The sequence below is a fragment of the Chelon labrosus genome (assembly GCF_963514085.1).
Source record: "Chelon labrosus genome assembly, chromosome: 7".
Lineage (NCBI taxonomy): Eukaryota > Metazoa > Chordata > Actinopteri > Mugiliformes > Mugilidae > Chelon > Chelon labrosus.
The window spans coordinates 27,908,629-27,934,126 of NC_140343.1; the positions used below are offsets into that span (position 1 = coordinate 27,908,629).

Genomic DNA, 25,498 nt, shown 5'->3' on the forward strand with positions numbered 1-25,498 from the left:
CCCCTATGCATGCCCGGTTCCTGCTCTCTGGGTGCTGCAGGCCTCGTGGATAGATCCTTAGCAGTGCACCCCTCTGTCTGGGCCAACAATAACAAAGCCGGGGAGGTGGGGAATGTGCACAGGAAACCAGTGCTTCTCTGGAGCAGCAGTGGTGGCGGCTCTGAGCCTGGCTGAGCCGGGCTGAGCTCCTTAGGACCTGGCTGGAGCACAGTCACGTTTCAGCCGGGGCCGGGGGAGGGCAGAGGGTGGGCTCCATCAAGAAACACACACACGGGACCTAACCTAGGACTACAGTGTGCACGTGCATGTGTATACACTCATGTCTCGCCTAAACTCAGATCATACATTCACGGTTTTGTATGTGCTGCACTGAAGAGCCTACTTCTCATTCTATTTCTTTTTTTGGAAACACACGTGCACTGTCACAAGCTCTTCTGATCTCAGTTTTGTCTCTCTGAGGTCTGACACTCCCTGTCATCCCCTTATCTTTTCCTCTGCCAGGTGTTTTGTAGGCCCTCTGTGGCAGCCGACACAACAACGCTTCTGTTCTCAGCTGGAACACTCCTGGGAAGACTCTTACTGCCTTTCCACTCTCTCGTCTCTATTAATTCTCTCTTGGAGAATTCGTGTGCTTTCCACTGTTGTTTCCCATTCTTTTGTCTGTTGTTTTTGGCATCAGTTCTACCTGGCACCCCCCGAGGGAAGCCAGTTAACTCTGCAGCTCTAAGCTCTAAAGACAACAGTGCAAGGCCTCCGCGTCTTAGCAAACACTCCATCTGAGACAAAGCTAAAGCAACAGCTGGAGGCGTACAGTAAAAATGGTGCTTCTGGAGTAATTGGAAGTCTCCTCTGCGGACAAAGTTTGACCTCATTTCAGCTCCACGTGGATGATACTTTATTCCAGCAGAGGGCACCAGATATTGCAGCATCTTCACAAGTCATTTTAGAGGAGCTTCTGGCAGGACGCTCCATACAAACCGGTGTAAAGACATTTCAGACTATTCAATTTAGAAAATCTTTCTTACTTCTTATACATTTACCTCAAACAAGTATAGGTGTGATTTGTGTTCAAAGTAAAAAACCTTTATCTGTTTAAGTCTTTATTTTCGGTTCTATTTTGTTATTATCATTATAGTCGGAAGCTAAAAGCTTTCATACTTTCAAACTGTTCTCAGCCCCACTGTATTCACCACTTTGACCATATGGATTTTGTTAATAAAAATGTACAATGTACAATCATCCACTGTCACTGCAAAGCGCCAATCTAGAGGAGCCGTAGTTGTAAGCTCTAACTTTTAATTATTCCAAGATCGCTGACATTGCCTATATATATATTATAAATGATGTTCTGCAGCTCACAATTCCTTCAGCTGGAGTGAGCACGCTTTGCCTTTTCCAGTTCTTATATCAAACTTTCCATCCATTTCCTGTAAAAAAAAAAAAAAAAAAGGACTGTATAAAAGAGCAAAAAAAAAAAAAAACTCAGAAAGGATATTAATTGTTTCAGCTAAAATAAGAAATATTGCACAATTGTCTGAGACTGTTGCTGCAAAAGCCATGGCTTTATTTCTTTGGCTGCTGACATAAAACACCACATCCTCCAATTAATTTCCAGAATAATCCTTAAAAAATACCCCTCCAAGTGTTTGCCTAGTACAATAAGCAGTTGTTGTTTTCAGGTGCGTTGTGCATGCCAAAAGAATAATGAAAGCATTATTTTTCTTAATGAATCTCTCCTGTGGAAGCAGAAAGAACACTAAATCTAATTCACCACCAGCTGTACGGGTATTCCTCACATCGTGCGTGTTTGTGTGTCTGCGTACAGACTCGCGTTTGTGTGCTTGGCGATTGGGTACATTTCTATCCTTCAAGGGGACCTGAAGAGGTAAACATCATTAAAGTTAGAACGAGGAAGTTTGATTGTCAAGTATAAAGTCATCTACAAAGCCTCTCTCACCCACCTGTTTACAGCCTTAATTAACAGGCAAACTTCAAGTCAGATGGAGGCTATGTCATCCGCCGTGTCAGGCTGGGGGTCAGTCTCTTGTAGCCTCACTCTGGAAGTATTTAAGAGACCTCAAGGTCATAATAAGACATAACCTCCCAGAGAACAAACCAACGCTGAGGGGTGGCGTCATCCTTTGATAGTAATGGGATGCAGTTCTTCAAACTTATTGTTCTTATAATCAGAAAAACAGAGGAGACCAAAAAACAGAGAAACACAAGCTTAGTTTTGTTTCGTTTTATTACATCCTCTATTAAAGTCAAAATGTTCATTTTTATTGTCTCTCCAGGTGTGTTCTTCATGGTTAAATGAGAACAGTGTTACCTAGCTGACACAAGGAAGAACAATACAATAGAAGAGGAAGTCGAACACGCTCCTATGCAATACACAAAACCACTAAAAGAAAACATGATAATAAACAAAAGTTTAAATTAACTAAACTAAACATTCAGCCTGCGTGAAAATGTTCTATAAAATCAGAATCATGGTTTGGACAAAAGTAATGGCAACTAAAATGGAGTCAGTTGCATTTGCAAATACTTCATTTCAAGAATCATGAAAAACAAACTGGAGAGAGGTTTTTGTACGGGGCTTTTCCTAGCTTCGTATTTTTTGATATTCGGATAAACCTCAGTGAGGACATAACAGAGGGCCAGTCTGTACCCAGTCCTCAATCAGCTCAGAAACTTCTGGAAAGAGAAACCAGGTGAAGCTGAGCAGTAAATACGGTACACCTCACTAATGGCCTGCTATTACACATACCTGGTGTTAAGCTACTTTTGTTCCAATCAGAGGTCACAGGTATGGGTCTGTTTTACAGCATTCCTCAGCAATGAGCGTTGTCCTATTTCCTCAGCTACTCACTTCTTTCCTTTTCAACTTTCTGCATATTTTGCAAATTTATTGATGAATATTATTTGAATAAAGTCAGAGCCACTATTAAAATTTATGACAACCTTTAAAATTCAAAATCAACTCAGTCATTATGAGAAAGACTGAAAGCATGATGTGAGAGTGGTACACACAAAACAGACCTCTGCTGAAGAAAACATGGCGTATACAGTTACAGGCAGAAAAGGATTACGTCAGACATATCCACATTTATAATAAGATTACAGACTAACCTATGCATTAGATTATTACTGGTGTTATTTTGTCAAAGGATTCCCACGAGGACCAAAGCAACTCCGTCTACTCTAGCCTATTTTCTGAAAGCTCTGTGACAACGATGCCCTGTTTAAACAACAGACTGTATCATTGAACTTTTGAATATGACGACATAGTTAGCTGTGTTTATCTTCATTTTGAAAGCCTTCAGCTGCAGTGCAACTAGCAGCAAAGACCATCAACATTCGACAGGGTATGCCTACTTTTAGGACGTATGGGCATTATGTGCACACCCCTGTGTGGCTCCAGCGGACGCCAGACACTCAACATGCCAGCGCCAGGATAAACATTTGGCTTCGCTTTTGACCAGTGGGAGGAAGTGAGGACGCATCATTTTGTCTTGAATTATCACAGTTTATATCCTGAGGCCACAGACCCATTGGTGTTGATATTATTCATATTCATTCATCTTCTGTAACCGCTTGTCCTGTGAAGGCTCGGGGGGGGGGCCTATCCTATCTGTCATCGGGCGAGAGGCAGAGTACACCCTGGACAGGTCTCCAGTCTATCGCAGGGCTAACTCAGACAGACAGACAACCATTCACACTCACATGCACACCTACGACCAATTTAGAATTACCAGTGAACCTAACCAGCATGTCTTTGGACGGTGGGAGGAAGCTGGAGTACCTGGAGAGAACATGCAAAGTCCACACAGAAAGGCCCAGTCGGCCCATGGATTCAAACCCGGAACCTTATTGCTGTAAGTGCTAACCACCACCCCACTGTGCCGCCCCCCTGTTGATATCGATATTTAAATTTCTAAATGCACACACGTATCTATACAGTATGCGTATAGATATCTTCAAATTTAAAAGGAGATTCAGTTATTCCCTTAAACAAAAGGGTATTATAGCTTCATGTACGTATTACGTGTTCACGTGTTTTCTTTTTTTTTTTTTTTTTCAATATTGCTCAAGCCAATGAAATTAATATATGGAAACTAACTCCAGACAAACAAACTCCAACTTCCAGATTCAAATGAAGACCATCACTGCCAAGTTAACTTTGCACATATTGTTCCTTTTAGCTCCCAGATGAGTTTGGTCTGTGTTTAAGAAGAAAAATATACCGTCATCACTTGTAAATTTCCTCTGCTCTCCCAGCAACCTTTACCTCCTCACATACTCATTCAGTAACAAGTCCTTCAGCAGTGGGCAGGGCTCTAGACTTCATACGAATTACTTCAGTGTCTGGACAAACATTTAAAAGGATTGGCATTGATGGCTCACTTGATAACCTTCCCTTCAGTTCTTCATACTCAGTCTTACGAGTCTTCCTTCATCCTGGCTGCCCTCGGCCTCGTCCCTTTGGTTTACAGGTCAGGACGTGCACAGCTGCCTCTCAGCTTCTCATTGTCTTCCACTGACATCATCGAATTACTCACGGCAACACATCTTTCATCATCATTTCAGTAATGATTATCATTATCATACCACCGTTAAGGTCTCCGCAACAGCATCATGTTTGGCTGACTTCCTTCCCTGTCTTGAGAAAAATGATAACAGGAGGAAAAACCCAGTTTTGGAGGTGCTGAGGCATGTGGGGTGGAGGTGGGAAGAAGAGGAAGGAGAGGTGGTGGGGTAGGGGGCATATTTTGGAGGCAAATAGAAAAAACACTGATGCTTACGACTGCTAATGCTTTATCTGAGGAGCGCCGTATAACCCCAGAAGATCGTGGTCGCTTATCATACTCGGCCTTCCCTTATCGTTACCACGGAAAACAATATTCAACTTTATCATCATCTGATTATCTTTATCTGCTGTCATCACTCCAACAACAGACATACCACAGCCCCTTATCACCAGCTGCTGTTTTGATTCTTTTTCCACCACCTCATTTATTTGCCCTTTTGAGTTTGAAGTGGTTAGAAGCAATTACATACCACGTCTCCTCCATTAGCTCACGTGAAAAGCCCGGCTCTTTGTTCAAGCAGGTAATGACTGTGTTGTTTTTACAATGGGCCATACTGACCATTCTTTCACATAGGAACGGCCACTCTTATCAGCATCAGCAACAGCGGCCGGGAATGTGTTGAAGATTTTTACAGACCTTTTACATTGTTTTCACAGCCCCGCCATATGCGAGCAAAAAGGGGACTATAGCTTTATTTGTTTGCTAAATTTTGATTGTGTTTTTGCTAGAGGACATGTAAAAGGAATTGGGATGTAAAAAGTATACATAATGCCCTTTGAATAAACAGTTTCCATATGTTTTGAATGCAGACATTTTTGGAACATAAACCGATGATATCACTATAAAGAATGCCGTTAATCCATCAGTATGCTTGATGGTATGAAAGTGGATTCACAAGGATTAAATCTCTGTAAATCGCCATAGTGACTGCATATTGGCCTTGACATATAGCTGTGTATGACATCCTGTACAAAAGCCCAACTGCATGCATGAATATTATATATTAAATTCCAACCTGAGCACCACAACAGCAGTATTGAACCCCACAGCAGTGGTCGTGCACAGCTGGCCTTTTCCTTGAACCGCCTTGCGATCTCTGCTGAGGTCTTGTGTCAACAAGACCTGGGAGTTTTTAAACACTGTAAAACCTCACACCTCTTAGAGAAAACCCTGCACTTGGAAATGACTTCTGCTCTGCAAAGCCTTTGCATTGTCCTGTCTGATTTTGTTAACCCCCCCTGCTCCTACACACAGTTTTTTTTTTTTTTTCAGCTTTCTCCCCCAGTAAGGTCTTTGATTAAAGTCGTAAAAATGTAAAAGTCCTGCGTTAAACCTGCAGCAAGTGAACGTTTGGCTTGTGGTGGGCTGTGGAAACAAACCATTGAACACATTTATCTCCTTTTAAGCACATATGGCAAATATGTCAGCACTTAGTTACACACCAAGCAGCAACTGGAGCATTAATTTGCTCACCAAATGATTGCCAATTCAATATTTACTCCCTTTTAATTCTGTGTTCGGTCTAGCTGCTGAAAGATGTATCTGAGTGCAAATAAAATCTGTTTGGTGCTGTCACAATATTTTCACTTGCATTACATTGGTATTAATTTCCTTTCCTTTCCTCTCCTTTCCTTTCTTTTCCTTTGATTGTCTTTCCCACTTGTTATCTCCTCATCTCCTTTCCCCCTTCCTAGCTCCATCCCTCCTCTCTTCTAGGCTCCTGACCCCTGCTGGGTATGAAATCCGACTGATCCCAGGGAGGAATTTGCCCTATATCACCAGAGTTGGGGCCCGTAGCTGTAAATCACATGACCAGTTTGTGGGTATGGCCATAATGAAGACGGACGGGCTCGAGAGAGGCACTGACAGTGGGAGTCGCATTCCTTAGGCTAGTCCTCCGATTACGGTGATCTCACACACACTCAAACTTATACCACTGCACCGTGTTACCCCTAACTTTGAACTTTAATTTAAACTGAATCCTATTTCAGATGTGATCTGAGCATTAACTTAAAATGAAAAACCTCTTTCACAAAAGGGGCTTCTTTCACTGAGCAGATTCTCTCTCAATTGACGAATCTTGCTGGAAGTCCAAAAGGCGTCCTTGCCTGTTGACAAATGCGTGCTAACATCCAGTGTCTGCTAATTAGCTCCCTGATATCAGTGCAATGACTTCGTGTGGAGTCTTTATTTTACTTGGTGACGTAAAGTAGAGCAAAGTATGCTAATCAAGTCAAACACTGCGCTGCTGTGGAGGAGGCTTTCCGAATGTGCAGAGAACAATCAAACCACCAGCCTTCAAGTAGTACCAGATGCTGGAGACCGCGTTACAGAGAGCCCTGCACAAGCATTTCCTCAGCAAGACCACACACCTCCACTGTCATGTCTCAGCTTCTTTTACTTCAATTAACATTATAGGAAGTCTTAGGAAATGAATACTCTGTATTAAGAATATATTTTAAAAGATTTTTTTCCCACAGCTTTGGAGTTGCAAGAATTCAAAGAATTCATCACCACAAAAATGATGAACTGGCAGCTGAGCAACATCACAGACTCTTTGGAGAGTTCACTGAGTCTATCACCAACTCAGCCAGACACACAAAGCACCAAATATTGACTCTCCCAGATCCTGTGTCTTTCTTTAGTGTTGGGTTGGCAGAGCAAACAGCTGGACTGCCACAGCACTGTCTTTCATCCTGACAGCTCCTCCCCTCCCACCTCCAGGCCTCTGTCTGCTTGTACACCTACAGTACTGCTTTCTCCATGTGGGGGGCCCTCGGCACTTCAAAGTGCCCTGTGTCGGAGCTCCAGCGGGGTGACAAGCAGCTATAGCCCAACTGAGCAGGATCGCACTTGTCAATGCAATGGAAACATATGTTGGTGGCTGGGTGTGAGTGACTTCTGACTGAATCAGTTAGTGAGTGAATGGCCAAAAAGACACAAAATAATGATTACTGTGAGGAAACATGTTGCCTTCAGACTGCTAACTGATGACTGACTTATGCTCTACTATAGGTTGACAAGGGAAAACCTGGTTTGAGATTCACATACTTTGAAATTAAAAAGATTTCTTGTAACAGCTGAAAGAATAGAAATAAAAAAATAAAGTCCAAAACTCCTGAATGCATTTTGACAAAAGCATCCTTAAAGCAAATCTTGTCATACAGCCCTATTTTCTTGGTTGTCAATTGTTTGCATATCTTTTGGCTAAATATAAACCTACTGTACATTGCAATAGCTTAGCATAAATACTTTCAACAGTCCATTTAATAGCTTAGGACATGAACATCACTACTTCAAGTTTTTACATTTTTACAAGATATTTACCTATTTGTCCATTCATCCAGTTTTATCCTAAACTATTCAGCTCCTGGGGGATTTTTCATACTTAGTATTCTATTCAGTTGACATACTGTTACCTAGTCTTTTTAAACATATCTCCATCTTATTCAAGAAAAGAAATAAAGAAGAAAAGTATAATATACATGACTGGTAATACTGAAGAGGAAGCTCAAGAGTATGAAAGTAACCCTGACAAATCATTTGAGTCGATGTTTTTGAGCCAAGCATGGAGAGATCAAGACACAGAGGGACAGAACTGTGTTGTAGTATCAAATGTAAAAAACACAGATGGTCACCTGATGGTTCCAAGCTGCTCTTCAAAAACACCACAATGTTTGTGGCGACTCGGCCTTGTATCGTGCGCTGTGTATGTGCATGCAAACATATGTGATGGGACCATTTGTGTGCATTAGCAGTTCAGAGTGTGAAGATTGACTCATCATCTCTTTAGATCTTCCCTCTTGTGTCTACATATGCTCTACTCTGTGTTTCTATGTTTCTAGACTACACCCCCTTTCTTTTCTTTTTTTTTTTTTTTTTTGGTTTGTGTAAAACTCCTGGGTGGTCCATTGATATGCAGCTTTAATAGCCCTCACAGCATATGCATGTCTAATGGCAATGGAAGTTTGACCCTAAACAAATTTGTCGGAGGGAACAACAGGACTTGTTTGTGTTGATTGAGAGGCCTGACTTTGGTTTCCCACAAAGAGGATAACAGAGACATTTTCAAAGTATGCGTTATCAGAACTTACACAGTATATATTTTCTGATATTAATGATTTCCATCTCTAGACATATTTCCATTACTCTCCATTTTCAGTTGTGCTTTTGATGTCTCAAACATTACAGATACACTCTTCTTCTGCTTTCATCTGTACCTCCAACAGCTGCAGCCAAACAAGACTGAAACATGGGAAAACGGACTGAAGGACCAGAGGCATGGATGGATGGAAAGTGGAAGGAATGCTGATAGGCAAGTAGGTTAAGAGGATGTTCCAAGCATCTTAGCATCTTTTTTTCCAAACCTCTAATGATCACAGAGCAGCAGAAACAGCAGAGCAGGCCAGGGATCAGCCTGGCTGCTAACTAGACGTCCTGTTCTTCCATTTGTCCAGTACACCTGCTTTACAAGTAAAGAGTTCACAAGAGTTTCACACTCATAAAAAGATTTTTGTGGCTTTTCCAACCCACAAACTGACAACACACTTGTACCTCTCTATGTGCACAAACACGTGCGTGTGTGCAAGCTAATGCGTGCATGGTTATACAGATGTTTGGTGCTGTGCTATTTTTGGGATTTCAAATAGATAACAAAAATTGGCTTGGAATGACTCAAAGAATGAGAAAACTCTTCAAACTGCTTGAGGAAATCACTGTTCAATCCGTTGGCTTTGATGATCAGATATCCCGCAACTATCTTCACCTGTTCTGCAGACGGCAAATGAACATTTATGGCTAAACACTTAGCTGACAGAGATCAAAAGTACTGTGTAATGGGAGACGTCTATAATCCAGATGGAGTAAATTGGTTTATTGCCTCTTCATTTGTTCAAAAGATGATAAGTTGTGACTGCAATTTCTATTTTGATTTTCACTGGATTGCCAATTCTAGTAAAAAAAAGGGGGATTCGAGGTCACTACTCAGTCAAAAAATGCAATACTTTCTTTGTATTGCAGTACAAAGAAAGTGGGTCTGTACAGCTAAGCAGAGAGATAGAGGAATAAATCAGATAAATTCAACCTGTTATGGGAAAGGCCAATGACACAGCAATATCCCAGTATAGATACGCTATCGCTGAGATCTGTTTACCTACTGAAGATACATCCTCTCCAGATACTTTGTCTTTATTAACCAGACAACACAAAAACAATATATACAGTAAAGCAATGGCAATTATATAAAGTCAGTAAGTCTTTGAATGTGGTAAATTAAAACAGTATAATGCACAGTATTACATTACTATTTCTACCAGGGGCTAACACAGAGAGACAGACAACCATTCACAACCTGTGATCAATTTAGACTCACCAATTAACCTAATGAGCATGTCTTAGTCAGTCTATGGATGACGACGCTGTGAGGCATCAATGTTAACCACCACACCACTGTGCCGCCCTGCACCTGAACTGGCAAGTTAAACTACTGAATACAGACAAGTTTTTAATAAGTAGCGGCAGTGCTGGATTTACACTGGAGTTAAATATATGTATAGTGCATGGGGTGCAAGTCAGATTTCTTTTTATTTGAGAGAGTAATACTCCTGTCTGTGCAGTTGATGTTATGGACAGCACCCATGAGACATTTTGTCAGTGGGCCATGACTTGCTTTTTCTCAAATGGAAATGTGCTCTTATTATTGCTAATGTTATCACTATGGATTCTTACACAGAGGAATCATTTGCAGTTGACTGGAACAAGTTCAGCCATGTTCTGTCAAGCCGTCTGGAAAATGTAGAAAATCAGTAATTGCTGAGGTAAATGAGGCAGAAAAGGGCAAAAAGGCAAATTACACCATCACAACCTGGGTGAGTCTGACGAAGGGGGACAACAGAACGTCATCCTCATTATCATGTCTCATGTGGATACTGAAATCCTCTTTGAGTAAATCTGGACTTTTTAAATTTCAACTCACATGTAAGTCTTTTAAAACACAAGACAACAGTAAATTTTAATCTGTGTGAAAATCACTACGTCACTTAAATGGAGATGACAAGTTTATGGCAAGCTCAAGTGCAAACATTTTAAGAGGAGAGGAGGAAGTACATATTAAAGTTATTACATTCAGGTTCTTCTTAACGGACCATTCAAATATCCAGACACTATTTCCTATGGGTCTGTGTCCCATCCCCCACTCTGAGAGCCAGCGAGAGAGGGGGAGAAGAAGGACTGGACTTCGTTTTTTACCCTCTTCAATAGCATTAGCAATTTGGGGGGAACCACACCTCGGTTTGGACTGGTTTGTACTAACCACATAGGAGGATTTCACTAAACACACAAAAAAATGAAGCTTCATTTTGAATAGCATTAGAGTTAAACGGGCTTCACATTGTCCTGATTTAATCCTGGTGCAGTCACATTTAATCCATTTTTAAATACAGTATATGTTGATGTATACATATGTACATGTACACTGATTCAAAATGGATGTGACATTATTTCAGAAGTGGAGGGAAAATTTGGTGCATGGTAAGGACACAGGAAGGAAGGTTTTTATGTTAAAAATAACCTTCTTCGTCTGGTTAATACTTTCAGGATAAAAGGACACAATGGCGGAGGGTTTATTGAGGGAAGATTCGTTTTTCCTCATCAATTATACTTTAGTCTGTCAGTCAGTGACTGCTCATGTTTCTGTTCTACTCTCCATTTGTGTCTGTTTAAATGAAATGATAATGGAAGACTGATACAGCTTTCATGTCTGCACTAAACAAATATGTAGCATATCATTTATTTTCCCTATTTCCTGTTCAAATTTTGGGGGCTGGGAATTTGATGAGTTGAGGTCATTCCTCTGTTGCCAGGCACCCAGTAGAGATACCAGGAACTTAAATGCTCCCAACAAAGTAATAAAATGATGTGAGACTGGAGATGAAAATTGACTGGACATCTCACATTGTCTTTGTTTAGGCCAAAAGGCTGCACTTGAATATACCACAAAGTTGTCTGGGTTTGTCAAGCAAAAGGAGAAACGGGAAGAGCTGGGATTATTTGGGATGTTCGGATACTAGGGGGAGCTTGGTGTGTCATGGCCTTAGATGTGCCGATGGTTGGAAGTGAAAAAGTGTATTTCAGATTTTTTTATTTTTTTTATTTTATCATACCACACCACACATTTTTAAAAGTAATCTTTTTTTTTTTTCTTTTACAGCGTATATTAATGATTGAAATGACAACACAATGGAGACCCTCGGTCCGTCACAGAGCAGCCATAATGTGCATGTGTATGAGAGTGGCTAGGTTAAGCCCTCCACCGTCTCCTCCCTTTGCAGTCAACTTTACAGTTGGAACAAGAAATGACCTCACCTCGTCCAAGTCCCAGCTCCCCCAAGGTTTGAACAGGAAATAGGGAGAACACCACCCCCGCCCAGACCCTTACACCCATTACAGCACTCCCAAAGAGAAAACATCAACATTACAGAACCCTAAAATGAAATACGATTTTAGAAAAACACAGGCCTGTCTGCAGATGTAAAACATATAATACTTGAAGCATGAGCAAACATGAGGTAAACATTTGGTTATGACTGCTGTTGTGAGGTTCTCTCTGTAAATTCCAGCCGTTGTTTGGATTCCTCTGAGAGGGAATGTTTTATGCTCCTTTGAAAATACAAAAGACATTGTGCACATCTGAAAGCCATTAGCCCCCGAAACTGTTAGCAAGCAGTCTGAGGATTCTTTCCGCTCTCTTGGAATCTAGCTACATTTCTCTCTTTGCCTCTTTTTATTTCTTTTTTTTTTCTCCATGCCTGCAACTTCTGTCCTTTGCAGTTACAGGGGTTTTGGAATTTCACAGCTCTTATCCAGAAAGTTTTACTCCATGGCCCACTGAAACTGAAGTCTTCCAAACTTCAGGCATATCAGCCTCTCTCCATCACTGTGTGTTTTAACAGTCATTTAACCGTGGCCAAGTGAGTTGTGCAGAGTTACACCGTGCTCTGCCACTGGGGAGCAACATCACGTGTATACCCGCCTCTTCCTCCTCCAGTTCCCACTCAGCAGACTGGGGACATGTGAGGCAGGTCTTCCCTCCTCCTCATCATTCTCTGTAGCCTAACCTCCCATAAACGGACCAATGTGTTTGTGTGCTGTTTTATGAGATCACATATTCTCATCCCCCCTTGAACACTGACATCCTTTGTCTCTGCCCGTGTTATACTTTGAAGTTCTACATTCCTCTCCCACTGCATCACTGGGGCAGACCAGCTGCACAAGGCCGGCTCTTTACAGGGCTGAGAAAATCAACGCTCCAGGTAAGGTGAGGGAAGAAATACTTGCCTTGTAAGCAAATGACGGAAGGAATGATGGACGAAGAGGTAGAGGGAGAAAAATGCGAGAAAGGCAAACTGGACTATTGATCTATCTACCGATCTGTCTGTGTAATGGTTTTCCACCTAGACTCTGTATGGATTTGTTTGTGTGTTTCTCGGTGCATGTGTGGTACAGCGATCATGTTTTCATCCAAGCAGAGAAGAAAACACCACTGGACCACAGGCGTCCCAGCTGGGATCATCCTTAGAGTCAGTCACACTCCACCCTGACCTTGCAGGCTCTGACCACAAACCCCAAGACCATGATGACACTTCGAAAACCAACCTCCAAACCCGCAGCCCCACCTTACCACATACACATACTCTGTATGATACACAGACTGTGTATACACACACAAACACACACCTCCCTGGATTCCATGACCTTAAGGTTACCCTCTGCCAAAACATGAACTGAAGAGGCAAGGGTAAATTTGGTGTGGAAATCCAAAACTGTGCCAGTCCGTGTGCGCTCACAAAGAAAAGGATTTCAGGTTGTTTTTGATAACTTGAATCTTTGAATCTTCACTGAGCCTAGCCACATTTGACAAGTTTAGCATACAAAGCATTGAAAAGACCCAAACCCGAACCAGTTGTGGGTTTCTTCAAGAGTTTCTTTCTTTAACTGTTTTCTACGTTAGAGCAGTTAGAGAGTTTCTCCTTTTTATCTTATATTAAACAGTGAACTGCTAATCCTTATTCTTGAACACTGACACATTAGTCTCTGTCCATACCTGGCAGTAACATGCGTCCGAGGTGATCCGATCACAAGTGGGCTGATCTGAGCATGTGTATTCACGCTTTGTATAAATTTACATCTACGTAATATGTGACAGAGCAGCAGTGACACAAATGCACCCTCATTGTCCTTGGGTGTGTATTGGGTGCTGCCCACTTGTGATTATTCAGGATTGCATATCAAAACCACGTCTTAGTTCATGCTATCCACTATAACTTTAAGCTGATTCTAGTGCAGCTGAAGTGTCATTACCCTGGTCAGTTTCCAGCTTTACCACCTGTGTAAGTAAAGGCATATGATTTTCATGCCTTCTACATGAATCTTTTGCTTCAGACCTGAGGCAAGGCATGTCAGAGTTACTACACATTTGAACACCTCATAAAAGCCCAAGTATTCTATTTCTTATTGTATATTTTTTTAGAGTGGACAAGCTTGTGGTCGAAATATCTCTTTATATCATTGTCCAAGCCCTTCCTCAGGATAAAAACGTATTGTACCTGTGGGAACTTCTCTATAGAATGAATAATAACCTTAAGCTGTTTTATATCTTAAATCATAAAGGAGAATGTTTGTTGCCTCCTGAGGGACATACAGTGTAATACTATGTAGCAGTTTGTAAAAGAAAATATTTATGGAAAGAAATTTAAATCCTTTAACATAAACTCCTCTGTCCCAGTCCTGCCTCTGCTGACCTACATATGGACCGGTTCAACCCTATGAGCAGCAGTACAGAATGACTAATACTTGCCATGAATCTCTCCCTGCTGAGAGGCTGTCATGGAAGTGATTTGGCTCAATGATGGCTCTCCTGGCTTGGCAAGAGACATCTGAAAGCCCCCATCAAGCACTAGTGGACTCTCTGGATTTTTTCTTTCAGCACCAGGAGCGAGCAGATTCAACAAACGCGCAACTACGGACAAAAGTATACATCGTTTTTTTATGTAGTCCTGGAAAGACAATGGGACTCATGCTCCTCTGAATAAAAGACACTAATAATCAAAGCTAACACACATGGTTCTGAGTTATGAGTGGCACCTAATGAGTAGTTGGGCTTTGTGTGTGCCAATATGTAAATGTGAAAGAATGAAACTATGTGTTCATGTAAGGACAAACCCGACCTCATCTGTTTTCTGTACCAGCTTGTCATCTTTCATGTGAACTTCAAGAAAGGCTCCAAGCTTGACACGGCATCGACGACCGATCCCCTGCATTCCTGCTCCCACTGGGCCGGGCACAAGTTACAATAATGGAGTCTGGTCCATATAAAACAAATAGCTTGCTTTTGTCAACATGAGCCCATGCAGGCACTGCAAAAGCTCACCACAAAGCTTCGCCAGAACAGTTCTGATTTCATGGAATAATTAGTATTAAACCGGACAGCTTGGCATGTCCATGGAGCACATTTGCTCTGTTAAGACAAAAGTCTTATTTTTCTCTGTTTTACCAGCTTCATCTAAAATGCCAGTGTCACCGTGAGCACACACTACTACTAAGTCATTTAGGTAGCATGCTCCTCTAAGCATATGTATTTACCTAAGTTGGGCATATAGGGCGTCTGTGTGCATGAGTGTTTGCCTACATGTATACAAACCTGTATTCTGGATATAAAGAAATTGGAAACAAGTGAGCAAGAAGGAGCGTGCAAAGAGAAAGAGGGCAATGGAGGGCTAGTAAAAGTATTTCCCCGGGCCCTGAAAATACAATACGCTCCAGACAGTGGTGTGTTTTCACTGTATCCTGATCACTGCTTGATGAAATGTGGTTCTGTTTAGAGGGAGAGAGGGAAGGACTGCTGGGAGGGAGATGGAGGAAAGAAAGGGGACACAAACACTCTCTCACACACACACACACACACATATGAATGGGCTTGAGACTCCTTAAGGGTCTGATTCTTTGTTGCTATCCATCCTAGTCTTTGGTGTCAGTGTGAGACTGCGAGACTCGCTGAGAGCTCCTACAGCACACCACAAATCATCTTTCATGACTGTGCTGCATGTCAAAAGCTGGTCCTACAGCATGCTGTATGTTCCTCACCAGAATAAATGGCCATGTACAATAAGATGAATTGAGGGAGGTATCAGTACACTGTTGGTTGCGTATGGAAGTCGACATGTCCAAGTGAAAGTAGCAATACTAAAATCTGATTTAATGGGTAGTTCTCTGGTCTCTTTCACTGTTAAATAATGTTTTGGAAACAAAGCTGAAAGCTCACTTATAAGTGAACACAATGTACGAGGAAAGTACAAGTAAAATTTAAATACATCCCCTGATGATTAAAAAGCGGTTTTACATCATCTCTTTTGCGGAAATCCTCATCTCCTGCGTTCAGTTTGGTACATTTAGACTGTGCCAAGTCCTGCAGAGATAAAAAGCATCATGCACATGGTTGTAATTATCCAACTTTGTTAATCTGTGTCTTGAAAACTGGCTGAAGATGTTACAACAAAATCTCTAAGCCCCTTTATAAGCTCACCAGAGGATGTTGGGGGAAATAAATAAGAGGATTTCCAGGTACCCTCTGTTCTAAATAATGCCCTATTGTGGAAAAAAAGTATTTAGGACACTTGACATGAGACACTTCAGGTATCCCAAGCAAATACTGACTTGTCTCTCTCTAAAGAGGGCAGAGTGGCAAGGTTTCTCCACTCTGAGAGGACACGCTGGAGGTCCTTTGAGGACTCAATGGTGCTTGTCCCTGAGTGAAAAACCACTCGAACACTGAGGCTGGGTTTTTCAAGAAGCTAGTTCCTCAAAATAAAAGTCAGGTTATAATTGAAAAGCATTTGTTCGTATGACGTGTTGTGGGATCGTGTAGGAAGGCAAAAGAGTTAAATCTGGTTCCAAATGAACACATTAAAAAACTGGCTTTTACAGGCAGAGAACTGTACAAAAGTGACAGAAACTGTTATGTCAAGACTGAAAGAAAAGACCTTGAGGGAGGTGTGTCCAGTTTCTACCAAGTCGGTTGCAAATGACATTATCAATTCAAAAAGATGCTGAAACAGTGAAAAGTATGCCTCTAGCAAACTGACCAGCCAACAAAGAGTTCTGTCAAAGCATTTCTTGCTGTGAAAAACAATTAACCGCTGTCTTACAAAGTCATTACCTCTCTGTTATATTTAAACTAGGTGTAGTCTTCATTGTCATATCAGTGATGGATGTCAAACTGGAACAACAATTTAAAGTGACCTTATTTAAATTGTGGTTTCACAACAAGGTTTTTCAGGTTTTGACAAGATCATTTGTAGATTCAGAAACAGGCATCAAACTTCCATTTGGCACAAATGGAACCGGACAGACGTTGGACACTGTAGCAGAACAGATCTGCCAATTTTTGATTCCTTGGATGTTTTTACTCTCTACACAACCTCTCAACCCTACAAAAGCCCATAATATTGACCATCTGTGAAAACCAATGGATTCTTTTAACACTACATAATACAGCCCACAACATACTCCAAACTCTCCCATGAAGTTAAATACGTATGCATAATAATTTCCTCCACGTGAAAAACAAACATCATTTCTTTGCAGTAGCTAAATAGCTGCTGAGAACATACCATTGTCTACCCTTTAGCTCTGTTTACCAGCAGTGTACCCTATACTCTCTTATTACTTATGTTGTCTCTCTCTTGTTCTACCATATTTACCCCAAATATTTGAATATCAGTAGGATCAGAGAGTACTGATTCTGTGGAAACTACTCAATAAGCCATGGGCAGTATTATCCTGTCTCTTTTTAGCAAAGTAGCTACGTTTGTCTGTAGATGTCACATTGAATGTTACAGAATAACTAATTGTGGAAATGGTTTAATTTCATAACATAGTTTGAGAACCTCTGACCTTTAGTTGCTTCATTTGTCATAGAATCTGTGTTACCTTTCGCAGCTATAACAAGTTTATGAATTTGCATCAAGATCAGACACCTCTACAGGAACTGTTTCTTTAAGCTTAGGCACTCTTCTTTAAAAGCTACACTGAACCATTTTTTTGTTGAGAGTGGTGAAATCAGAGCAGTAGGTCACAGCATCTGAGATGTGCTCAGCTGTCCTCACTAATATACCACCCAGATGGTCACTCTCTCAATGTTAACTTCCTATCAGCACTTGTGGCAACAAAGCACAAGGATGTGTCACTCACAAGCACCAGTGGGCTGAGGCAGTAAATAGCGGGTCTATTTGAACAGCAAGCGTAAATTCGACACACTGCGACAACATGTTCTTTTTGATCTGCCGTGAACGTATTTGTGATCTGAGAGCAACACGGGGGCTTGAGAAAGTAGATTTGATTTCTGTCTAGTAATCATACAACACTAATTAATCACAGTATTTTTTTAAATTCTTCAATGGTGAAAGACCATGTCCTCTTCACCTCTCAGTGGATAATGCTATTTTCCTATTGATCTGTCATTGTTGACCCATTTCCTACGGCTTGATGTCAATGCAAATGTTGCATAGCTCATTAAAGATCAGTTACTCTGACAAACTCTTATCTCATCACTTGGGTTAGCTGGAAGAGCGTTTTTTTTTTTTTTTGGCAGAGAGATAGTGAAGCCAAGTTAGCCACAGTGTGAAGGTTTAGCAGCTTGGCCCCTGTTATAACAACTCTAGGAGTCTTGAGGAATGTGGGTTTGTCCTGCAGTCCATTACTACCCCCTCTCTCTCTCCGTCTCTGCCTCACTCTCTGTCCCCTCCCCTCTTCCAAACAGGGCAATTCCCTAAGTTTTCTCTTTTTCTCACAAGGCTATAGTTCAATATTCCTTTCTGGGGCACATATCCTGTCTCAAAATCCGACTGGGCTCCTCGACGCATAGCCACTCCAACTGCTGCAAGGTATTGTATTCATTACAGATCTATTGACAACAATACAATAAAGGTATCAGTGGTTCTGGAGAGGGGCTATTGTTTCAGAAGCCCGTTGTTTCACGGAGATTATCTGTGTATGCATGACTGCAAAATTGATGCGGGCAGAAATTAAAGATTAAGTTGCAGAGAGGTAGCTTGAAAGTTTTCGCTATGACGCGCGAAAGTTGCACTTTTTTTTTTTTTTTTTTTTTTTTAACCGGCTTTTGGGAAAGTGGATTTAAAAAAAGAGAAGCAACAGGCTAGTCACGTTTCACAGTTTGATGTCTTGTTGGAGTTTTACTGCGGTTTAAGCTTTCCTGGAGAGAAAGCGGATTTGGAAAAAAAAAAATAAAAAAAAAAAACACTAAGCCATTTTTCCATCTGGGAGTAAATTGTGTTTAAGCGAGGACTGATGGTGCATTTCCTCCATTCATAAAGTTGTGGTGAAATGCACAGCACGTTTCAGTGCGGTAGCATCGTGGAAAATCATATTTCTAGTGAAGCGGATTGAACCAGAAATTGTGGTTCTCAACAGTGAACTTACTGTAAGCTTATGTAACTGTATGGTATTGTATTTGATAAACTAATATCCCTAGTGGAATGTAAAGCTGTGCTGCGATTTACCTTTCAAATCTCTGCGTGACTGCAATATTTTTCCCCTATACATGGGATGTTTTGTTCCAGTGGTTAGATGGGTAATTGATAGAGCATGATGCTTTATTTTGAAGGCACAGTGGCACAAGTGCTCAGCAAAGATTCCACTCGCTAATTGATCATGCATTTCTTTTGTTCGACATTGATCCCGCCTCCATATCATTTTTTATTTTTTTTTTCCCACTGCAAGCTGCCAGAGTAACAACCCTTTTGTCGAGTTTCGTGTGATTTTCTTTGATAACTTTGCCTTTGAGACGAATAAGAGGTGATAAAACCTATGCATGTCCGTGCCAGACGTTGACACGTTTTGATGCATTCATTTTTAATATGGAAAAAATGTGAATGGTGGAATAATCATGGACAATTATACACACATTGGTGTTTCTTAACGTCCAGGTCTTTCTGTCTATTCTTGCTAACAGCTTCCCTCCCTGTCTTTTCCCCTGCATACTTGACTGAGTTCACTGCCCATCTATCTCTGAATCTGAGTAAGCGGGATGTGGGGATATATTTCTTGACTTTTCCTTGTCCAGCCCAAATATATAATGTGGTTAGACCCATGGCTGCGGGCTGGAGGTTTAGTCTGCTGTGGTTGTATATCACCAGGGGCCCACAGTTCACTGTTAAACCAGTGGTCTGATAATGAGTTGGAAAAGAGAAAAATAAACCCCGTGGCTGTCTAATGCAGTTGGTCACTCTCAATTTAATATAACCTAATGCCATTAGGACATGGTTGTAAGACTAGATAGGCTAAGTTTTCGGTCAACAAATCAAAGAAACCCAGAATCTATAAATAATACAATACACAAGAATGACAGTAATTAAGTTTGTGTCTTTATATGGATGAGTAGCTGTTCATTATCAACAATACATTTTTCATAATTTTCTTTCTGGTTGTGGAATGTGTGATAGAAATAAGCCTATTCTGATGATTTGTACCTGACTATTTGAACCTCTAGTCCAGGGGTGTCAAACTCATTTTAGTTCGGGAGCCACATATAGTCCAATTTGATCTAAAGGAGGATGGACTAGTAACATAACAGCATAAGCACGTCGTAGTATGTTCTATAAAAGAAGAACATTTGAACATTATGAAAATGTTTACATTTAATCAACTATCCTTTTACACATTTTATGAATAACTTGAAGTTTCTTAAGAAAAATAAACGCGATTTTGGTGCATTGCTCCCATCTGCTGTTAAGTTCAGGGTCACAGTGTTGTGTTATGTCCGCAACGTTACTCAACTAAAACAGTGCAACCCCTAGTGGACAAAGTAGGAATTGCAGATACTTTTATTGTGAAATAAAAATTACAGTTTATGTCTTATCCCAGCAAATTCATCCCGAGGGGCGGCTTGGACCCTCTGGCGCGACTGTTCTGGCCCCCGGGCCATATGTATGACACCCCTCCTCTAGTCTGTCTCTCTGGCTCCCTCTAGTCTTAATACAATAACCCAGCCCTCTTAAAATCAAGTACACTTGCTGAAGTACAGCTGTTATGTTTCAAAAATTGCAGTGCATTGTGTCTCACAAGGCAATGTCTAATTGTTAAAATTTATAACAGCTTTCTAATCAGTTTATGTCTCTTCTCTCTGTAGTCTATAATCAGTACATACAGTGTTTGGTGTCTGCTAAGTGATAAAACACTTATGAGACTGCTTTGAAGCGCAGTATAGTGAAAACAGATTGCTAGAACTTAGGATATGAGTGTCTCTTTTATTTCCTTCTCCTTTATTCACCCCTCGACTCATATGTGTTCTGTTTTCTTCATGTAACCACCTTCAGCTTTAGTCAGTTGTAACAACATCACATGCTGAAATTGAGAGAAGCACGAGAATTTGAAATAGTTTGCTGAAAGTAAAGAATAAACGCTTGACATAGTCCAAATTGGCCCGATAGGTAAGCAGTTGAAATACTGCAATTGCTGCTAACCATTCAAAAACAACTGAAATTGTTAGCAGTAAAATAGAATAGATAAGGAAACTGATAAAGAGGTGTCCAAAAGTACCACTGGAAATGTGAGCTAATAGCAACTATAGGCTAAGGTAGTTAGGAAACTGTAACAACCTAAAATGAACAAACACAGGAAAGAGTTGGCTAAAATCATAAATAGCTGAAATAGTTAGTTCAGTGTATCAAATTAACAGCAGAACTAGTTTACCAAATGCACTGGATAAACAGTATCCTGATTCTCCAGATGGTTTGCCAGTTACGCAGACTGCCACGTGATCTCACAAATTTCTCGAGAATAAAGCTGCCGGGAAGAGATGCCTGGATATAGCCGACACCTGAAAAACCAAAATGGACAAACACTGGAAAGAGTTAGCTGAAATTCTATGTAGTTGAATTAGTTAGCTAAAAGTGGATGGATAAACAGCAAACAACACTGGTAAAAATGAATTAAAATGATCTAAATATTCCAACCTAATTTTAACTGAAGCCAGCTATGTAAGCTAACTAAAAGCCATGTATACTGTTGAAGTAGCTTGCTAGGCTCATAAATACTTTAAAAAGTAATAGAAAAATAGTTGAAACAGTTAAACTATTCAGGTGCTGAAACGATTAGTTAGCTAAGAGTAATGACAAGTTCAAGTAGCTAAGATTAGCTAAACTTGTAATAATGGATTGACAGTTTAAGTTGTTAGCTAAATATAGCCAATTTAAGTAAAAATTTGCTAAACGTATAAATAAAGAGTTGGAATAGCTAAAATTAATGGATTAAAAGATGTATCTTCTTCAATTCCAAACGTCACCAAAACAACCTAAACACTAGTTTAATCATTTGGAAATGTAATTGTGATGCTGGCTGTGTTCGATGTGCTGAACTTCTTTGATTCTCGGTGTAAGTTTGAGATTTGTCTGTGTTTTACATTTGACCTGTTTCTTAGCTTTGATCTTCTTCTTCCCCCACTGTCTAGCCCATACTCTGCAGTGCACACCAGGACTTGGTCTGGATCCAAGTCTAGATCCTGCTGCTCAGTCTGGGTCCATAAGGTGAACAGAGATTTAAAGACTGAGCAGAAGAGCGGGAGTGATTTGGTTGGAGGGACAGCCAGGCCGACCAATGGGATCAGGGAAGCTGGCTCAGGTGCTGCTGGGATGGGTGGCGGTGTGTCTTGGGGCGGTTCACGTGGCTTGTGTTCAAACTGGGAACGGACCACAGCTCCAAGCTAGCCGCTTCACCGGCACTGTGGACCAGAGAGAGGCGCAGCGTGTTCGTCGCCGTGGTCAGGAAACATTGAGAGGGTGAGAATCTGTCTATGTTACTGTCTGTGCATTGATTTCATTCATTTTATACTGTACAGGCTTTCATATTTATGAAAAAGGAAAGTGCACTGAATCTGATTTTGCCTAAACAATCTTTGTAGCTGTATCTGGAGAAGGTTAGAAATATAAATGCCTTTCCTCTGCTTTCCAGGCAGCTCTCTTTCAACTCCTGTGCTTTCTGGGCCAAGGCCAAGCTCTCCTTATTCCAAATTATGCTGCTGAATACTACCACATTGTTTTCTCAATAACAGCACATGTTCAACCTTAACAGGCTGCTTGACACACTGAAATCTCCTTGTGTATTTACAGCAAATTGACATTTTCATGGGAAAAGGAAAAAAATATGTGGCTTTCTATACATCTCATGAGGGGATGATGAATGAAAAGCATGACCCACATTCCCCAGAGTGTATTAGTTAAGCTGGACTAAAGTGGTTCAGGACTGCTGTGGGGGGGGGTTACAGGCCCTGGTGTTTTATGTTGATGCAGCCAATGGGGAAATTGATGTGGAGTGGTGAGGTAGACATGAACATATGCATGCGTATGTGTGTTTTTAAAGGTGTTGTTTATTTGTCTACGTGTGGGGAGAATCCAGTGAAATGAACTACAGGGATCATATCACCTCTCACCAGCTGCAACCCCCTCTTGGCCTTGTCTGTTCCCTCTCTCCTCTACAGCCCAACTCTTTCACTTTGTTACCTAAACACCATGAATCAGGGTGTGAAATATATCTCAGCGCAGCAAAGAGTTTTCATTGTATATTTCGCCTCTTCTTGAAAAACAAAGAATGTTTTGTTGGAGCCCGTTTTCAGTGTCTGCATCAGTTATTCCAATCATTCTCCCATCTGTCCCAGCTTATGGTTTCCCCCAGTGCCAAGCCACAGGAAATGAGGTATTCGTATCACCCGAGGGGGGTATGAAAAGGGGCATTTGTTTCACTGCTGTAGGTGACAAAGCAGCTGAAGGAATAACAGAAGACAGGAAAGGTATGAAAAATGGAGAGCGCATGAGGAAGTGAGAAACGAGATGAAGAAGAAATTGGGAGGAAAGTGTGTGAAAGATAAAGAGAACTCAACACAGTGAATTTTACTCAGTTGTGGCTTATTAGCAGTGGAGGATACCACTCATAGAGTCATAGGACTTGTGTTTTCTTTAAAAACAGAGAGGGTTCCTGCTGCGTAATTGAAAAATATGTGTCTGCCTTGTCACTCATTCTAGTTAATATGGAAGGCATTCCTCCATGTTAAATAAATAAAATTCCTCCCTCTGCATTTAGACATATTTTAAAAGAGATGTTTTAAACCGAATTTTGAGCGTCCTTTAACAACTATAATCATACTGTTTATAGCCACTATGAAAGGGCCATCCCGTCGGACATAAGTTTTCACTGAGCAAACTGAACCCCACACTGGCATCAAACTCAAAACATGAAATATATGACCTGACTGAACAATAATTCACACTTTGTCCAACAGGCAGTGAACGACCAGAGGAGAGAGGCAATCCACCAGGGAACCTTGCACAATAGCATATTATTTCTATCAAATAGTATGTGGATTCATGAGAACAAGTAACAAAAGCCTGCAGACTTTTCCCATTACGTTGTTAAGTTTTGGAAACGCTACAGCGTTAGGAATGAAATGCTCATGCAACAATTGTTTTGTATACTAAAGTAAGGTGACAAGGTTTTGCATCATCTTTGAATCTTGGGGAGAGTTGAGGCTAATAAGCTGTGTTTGCATGCTGGGCTCTGAGCCACTACAAGCGTGTGAAAAAATGTTTTTGATTCTTTTTGTTAGATTTCTAGGTGCTGTCTGGTAACTGTCACTTGAGTTCTTTTGAAACTACCTCCCCTGAATTGGCAGTCTGGCTGAAGCAAATAGTCCTAATGTGATGAACTTACTTTCAGTTACTGTTTTATAGGTGTTGGCTCATCTGAAATTGGGTAAAATTAGTCATCTACAATTGGGTCTGTTCCATCCAACCAGCTCTGGACTGAAGCCTTGAGGGAGAAGAAATCACACTTGTCACACATATATTGGCTGTTTATAAGGCTTTGTGTATTGTGGGACCAATATTTCTTACACAGTGAATTGTTGAATTTTATTACGACTCATTCACTCAAGCTCACTTTAATATGTGCAAACCCACCCTTGTGTCTTTGCACCAATCACAGTGGACTGTCAGTAACTCAGTAGGGGTTTCACAGATTGAACACGTGGGAGAAGTAAAGAGGTTAGTTTAATGATGGTCATTATGCCGGCCTTGGGCCGTGGCGCAGTGTTTATTTGCTGGCTAGAGCTCCATATCCCCTGGTCTGTCTCTAGTAGCGTTAGGTCTGATGCTGACTGACTCTGATTTATTGGCTCTCACAGCACACTGCAGCCTGGCATCAGTCCTCTCAAGGGCGGTATCTGATCCGACCGCAGCCCGGCTGGTTGGCTGCCTGGCCTCTGATTGACTTGGTTGGTAGAACAAGATGGGAAAAGTGTGAGGCAAAGACAAAGATCTTTTTTTATTTTTCTCTCATTCTTTGTAATGATCTGCCAACTAAAATAGATGAATAGTTATTGTATAAAAAGATGGCTTGTATGTTAGAGGTGGAAATCCTTCCAGGGTCTTCTTTACTTGCAGATGTCCACCTTATTAACTTTCCCCACTTTTCCCAGCTTTTCCCAGCTTTTGGATGTTGGCAAACTTGACAGACAGTCAGCCCCAAAGCAGAAACTTATATATAGTCACTCCAGTCCCTTCCAGGATAATGTCAATACCACCCTGATGACCTGGATAGGGTCCTGTATTTACAGCCTGCTTTGGCGTATGTCTAATTACAAATTTGAACGTTCAAGATATGATTTTTTTGAGCACAGAGGGAAGAAAGACCCACAAAAAAACCTTGAGAAGATATTATATTTGGTATGAGTTAGCATATGCCAGTTCTCTGTTTTATGTGCATTGGGTTCCATTTTAGGTTTTTATGTGTCTGCATTTTATGCTTGATGTACGTGCAGGCTTGGAGTGAGCTGTAAAGACAGGATT

General features: G+C 41.0%; 1 protein-coding gene across 4 annotated transcripts in view; it reads left to right on the top strand.

Moving 5' to 3' along the window:
• The first annotated feature begins 18,256 nt into the window (after positions 1 to 18,256).
• Positions 18,257 to 25,498, top strand: part of fbn2b (fibrillin 2b) — a 60,462-nt gene continuing 53,220 nt past the window's right edge. For all 4 annotated transcript variants that reach the window (XM_084549151.1, XM_084549153.1, XM_084549152.1 and 1 more), the window contains exons 1-2: positions 18,257 to 18,526; positions 22,111 to 22,438. In XM_084549151.1, coding sequence (XP_084405277.1) covers positions 22,257 to 22,438 — 182 coding nt within the window. In that variant the 5' untranslated portion in view covers positions 18,257 to 18,526; positions 22,111 to 22,256. The remainder of the gene's footprint in view (positions 18,527 to 22,110; positions 22,439 to 25,498) is intronic.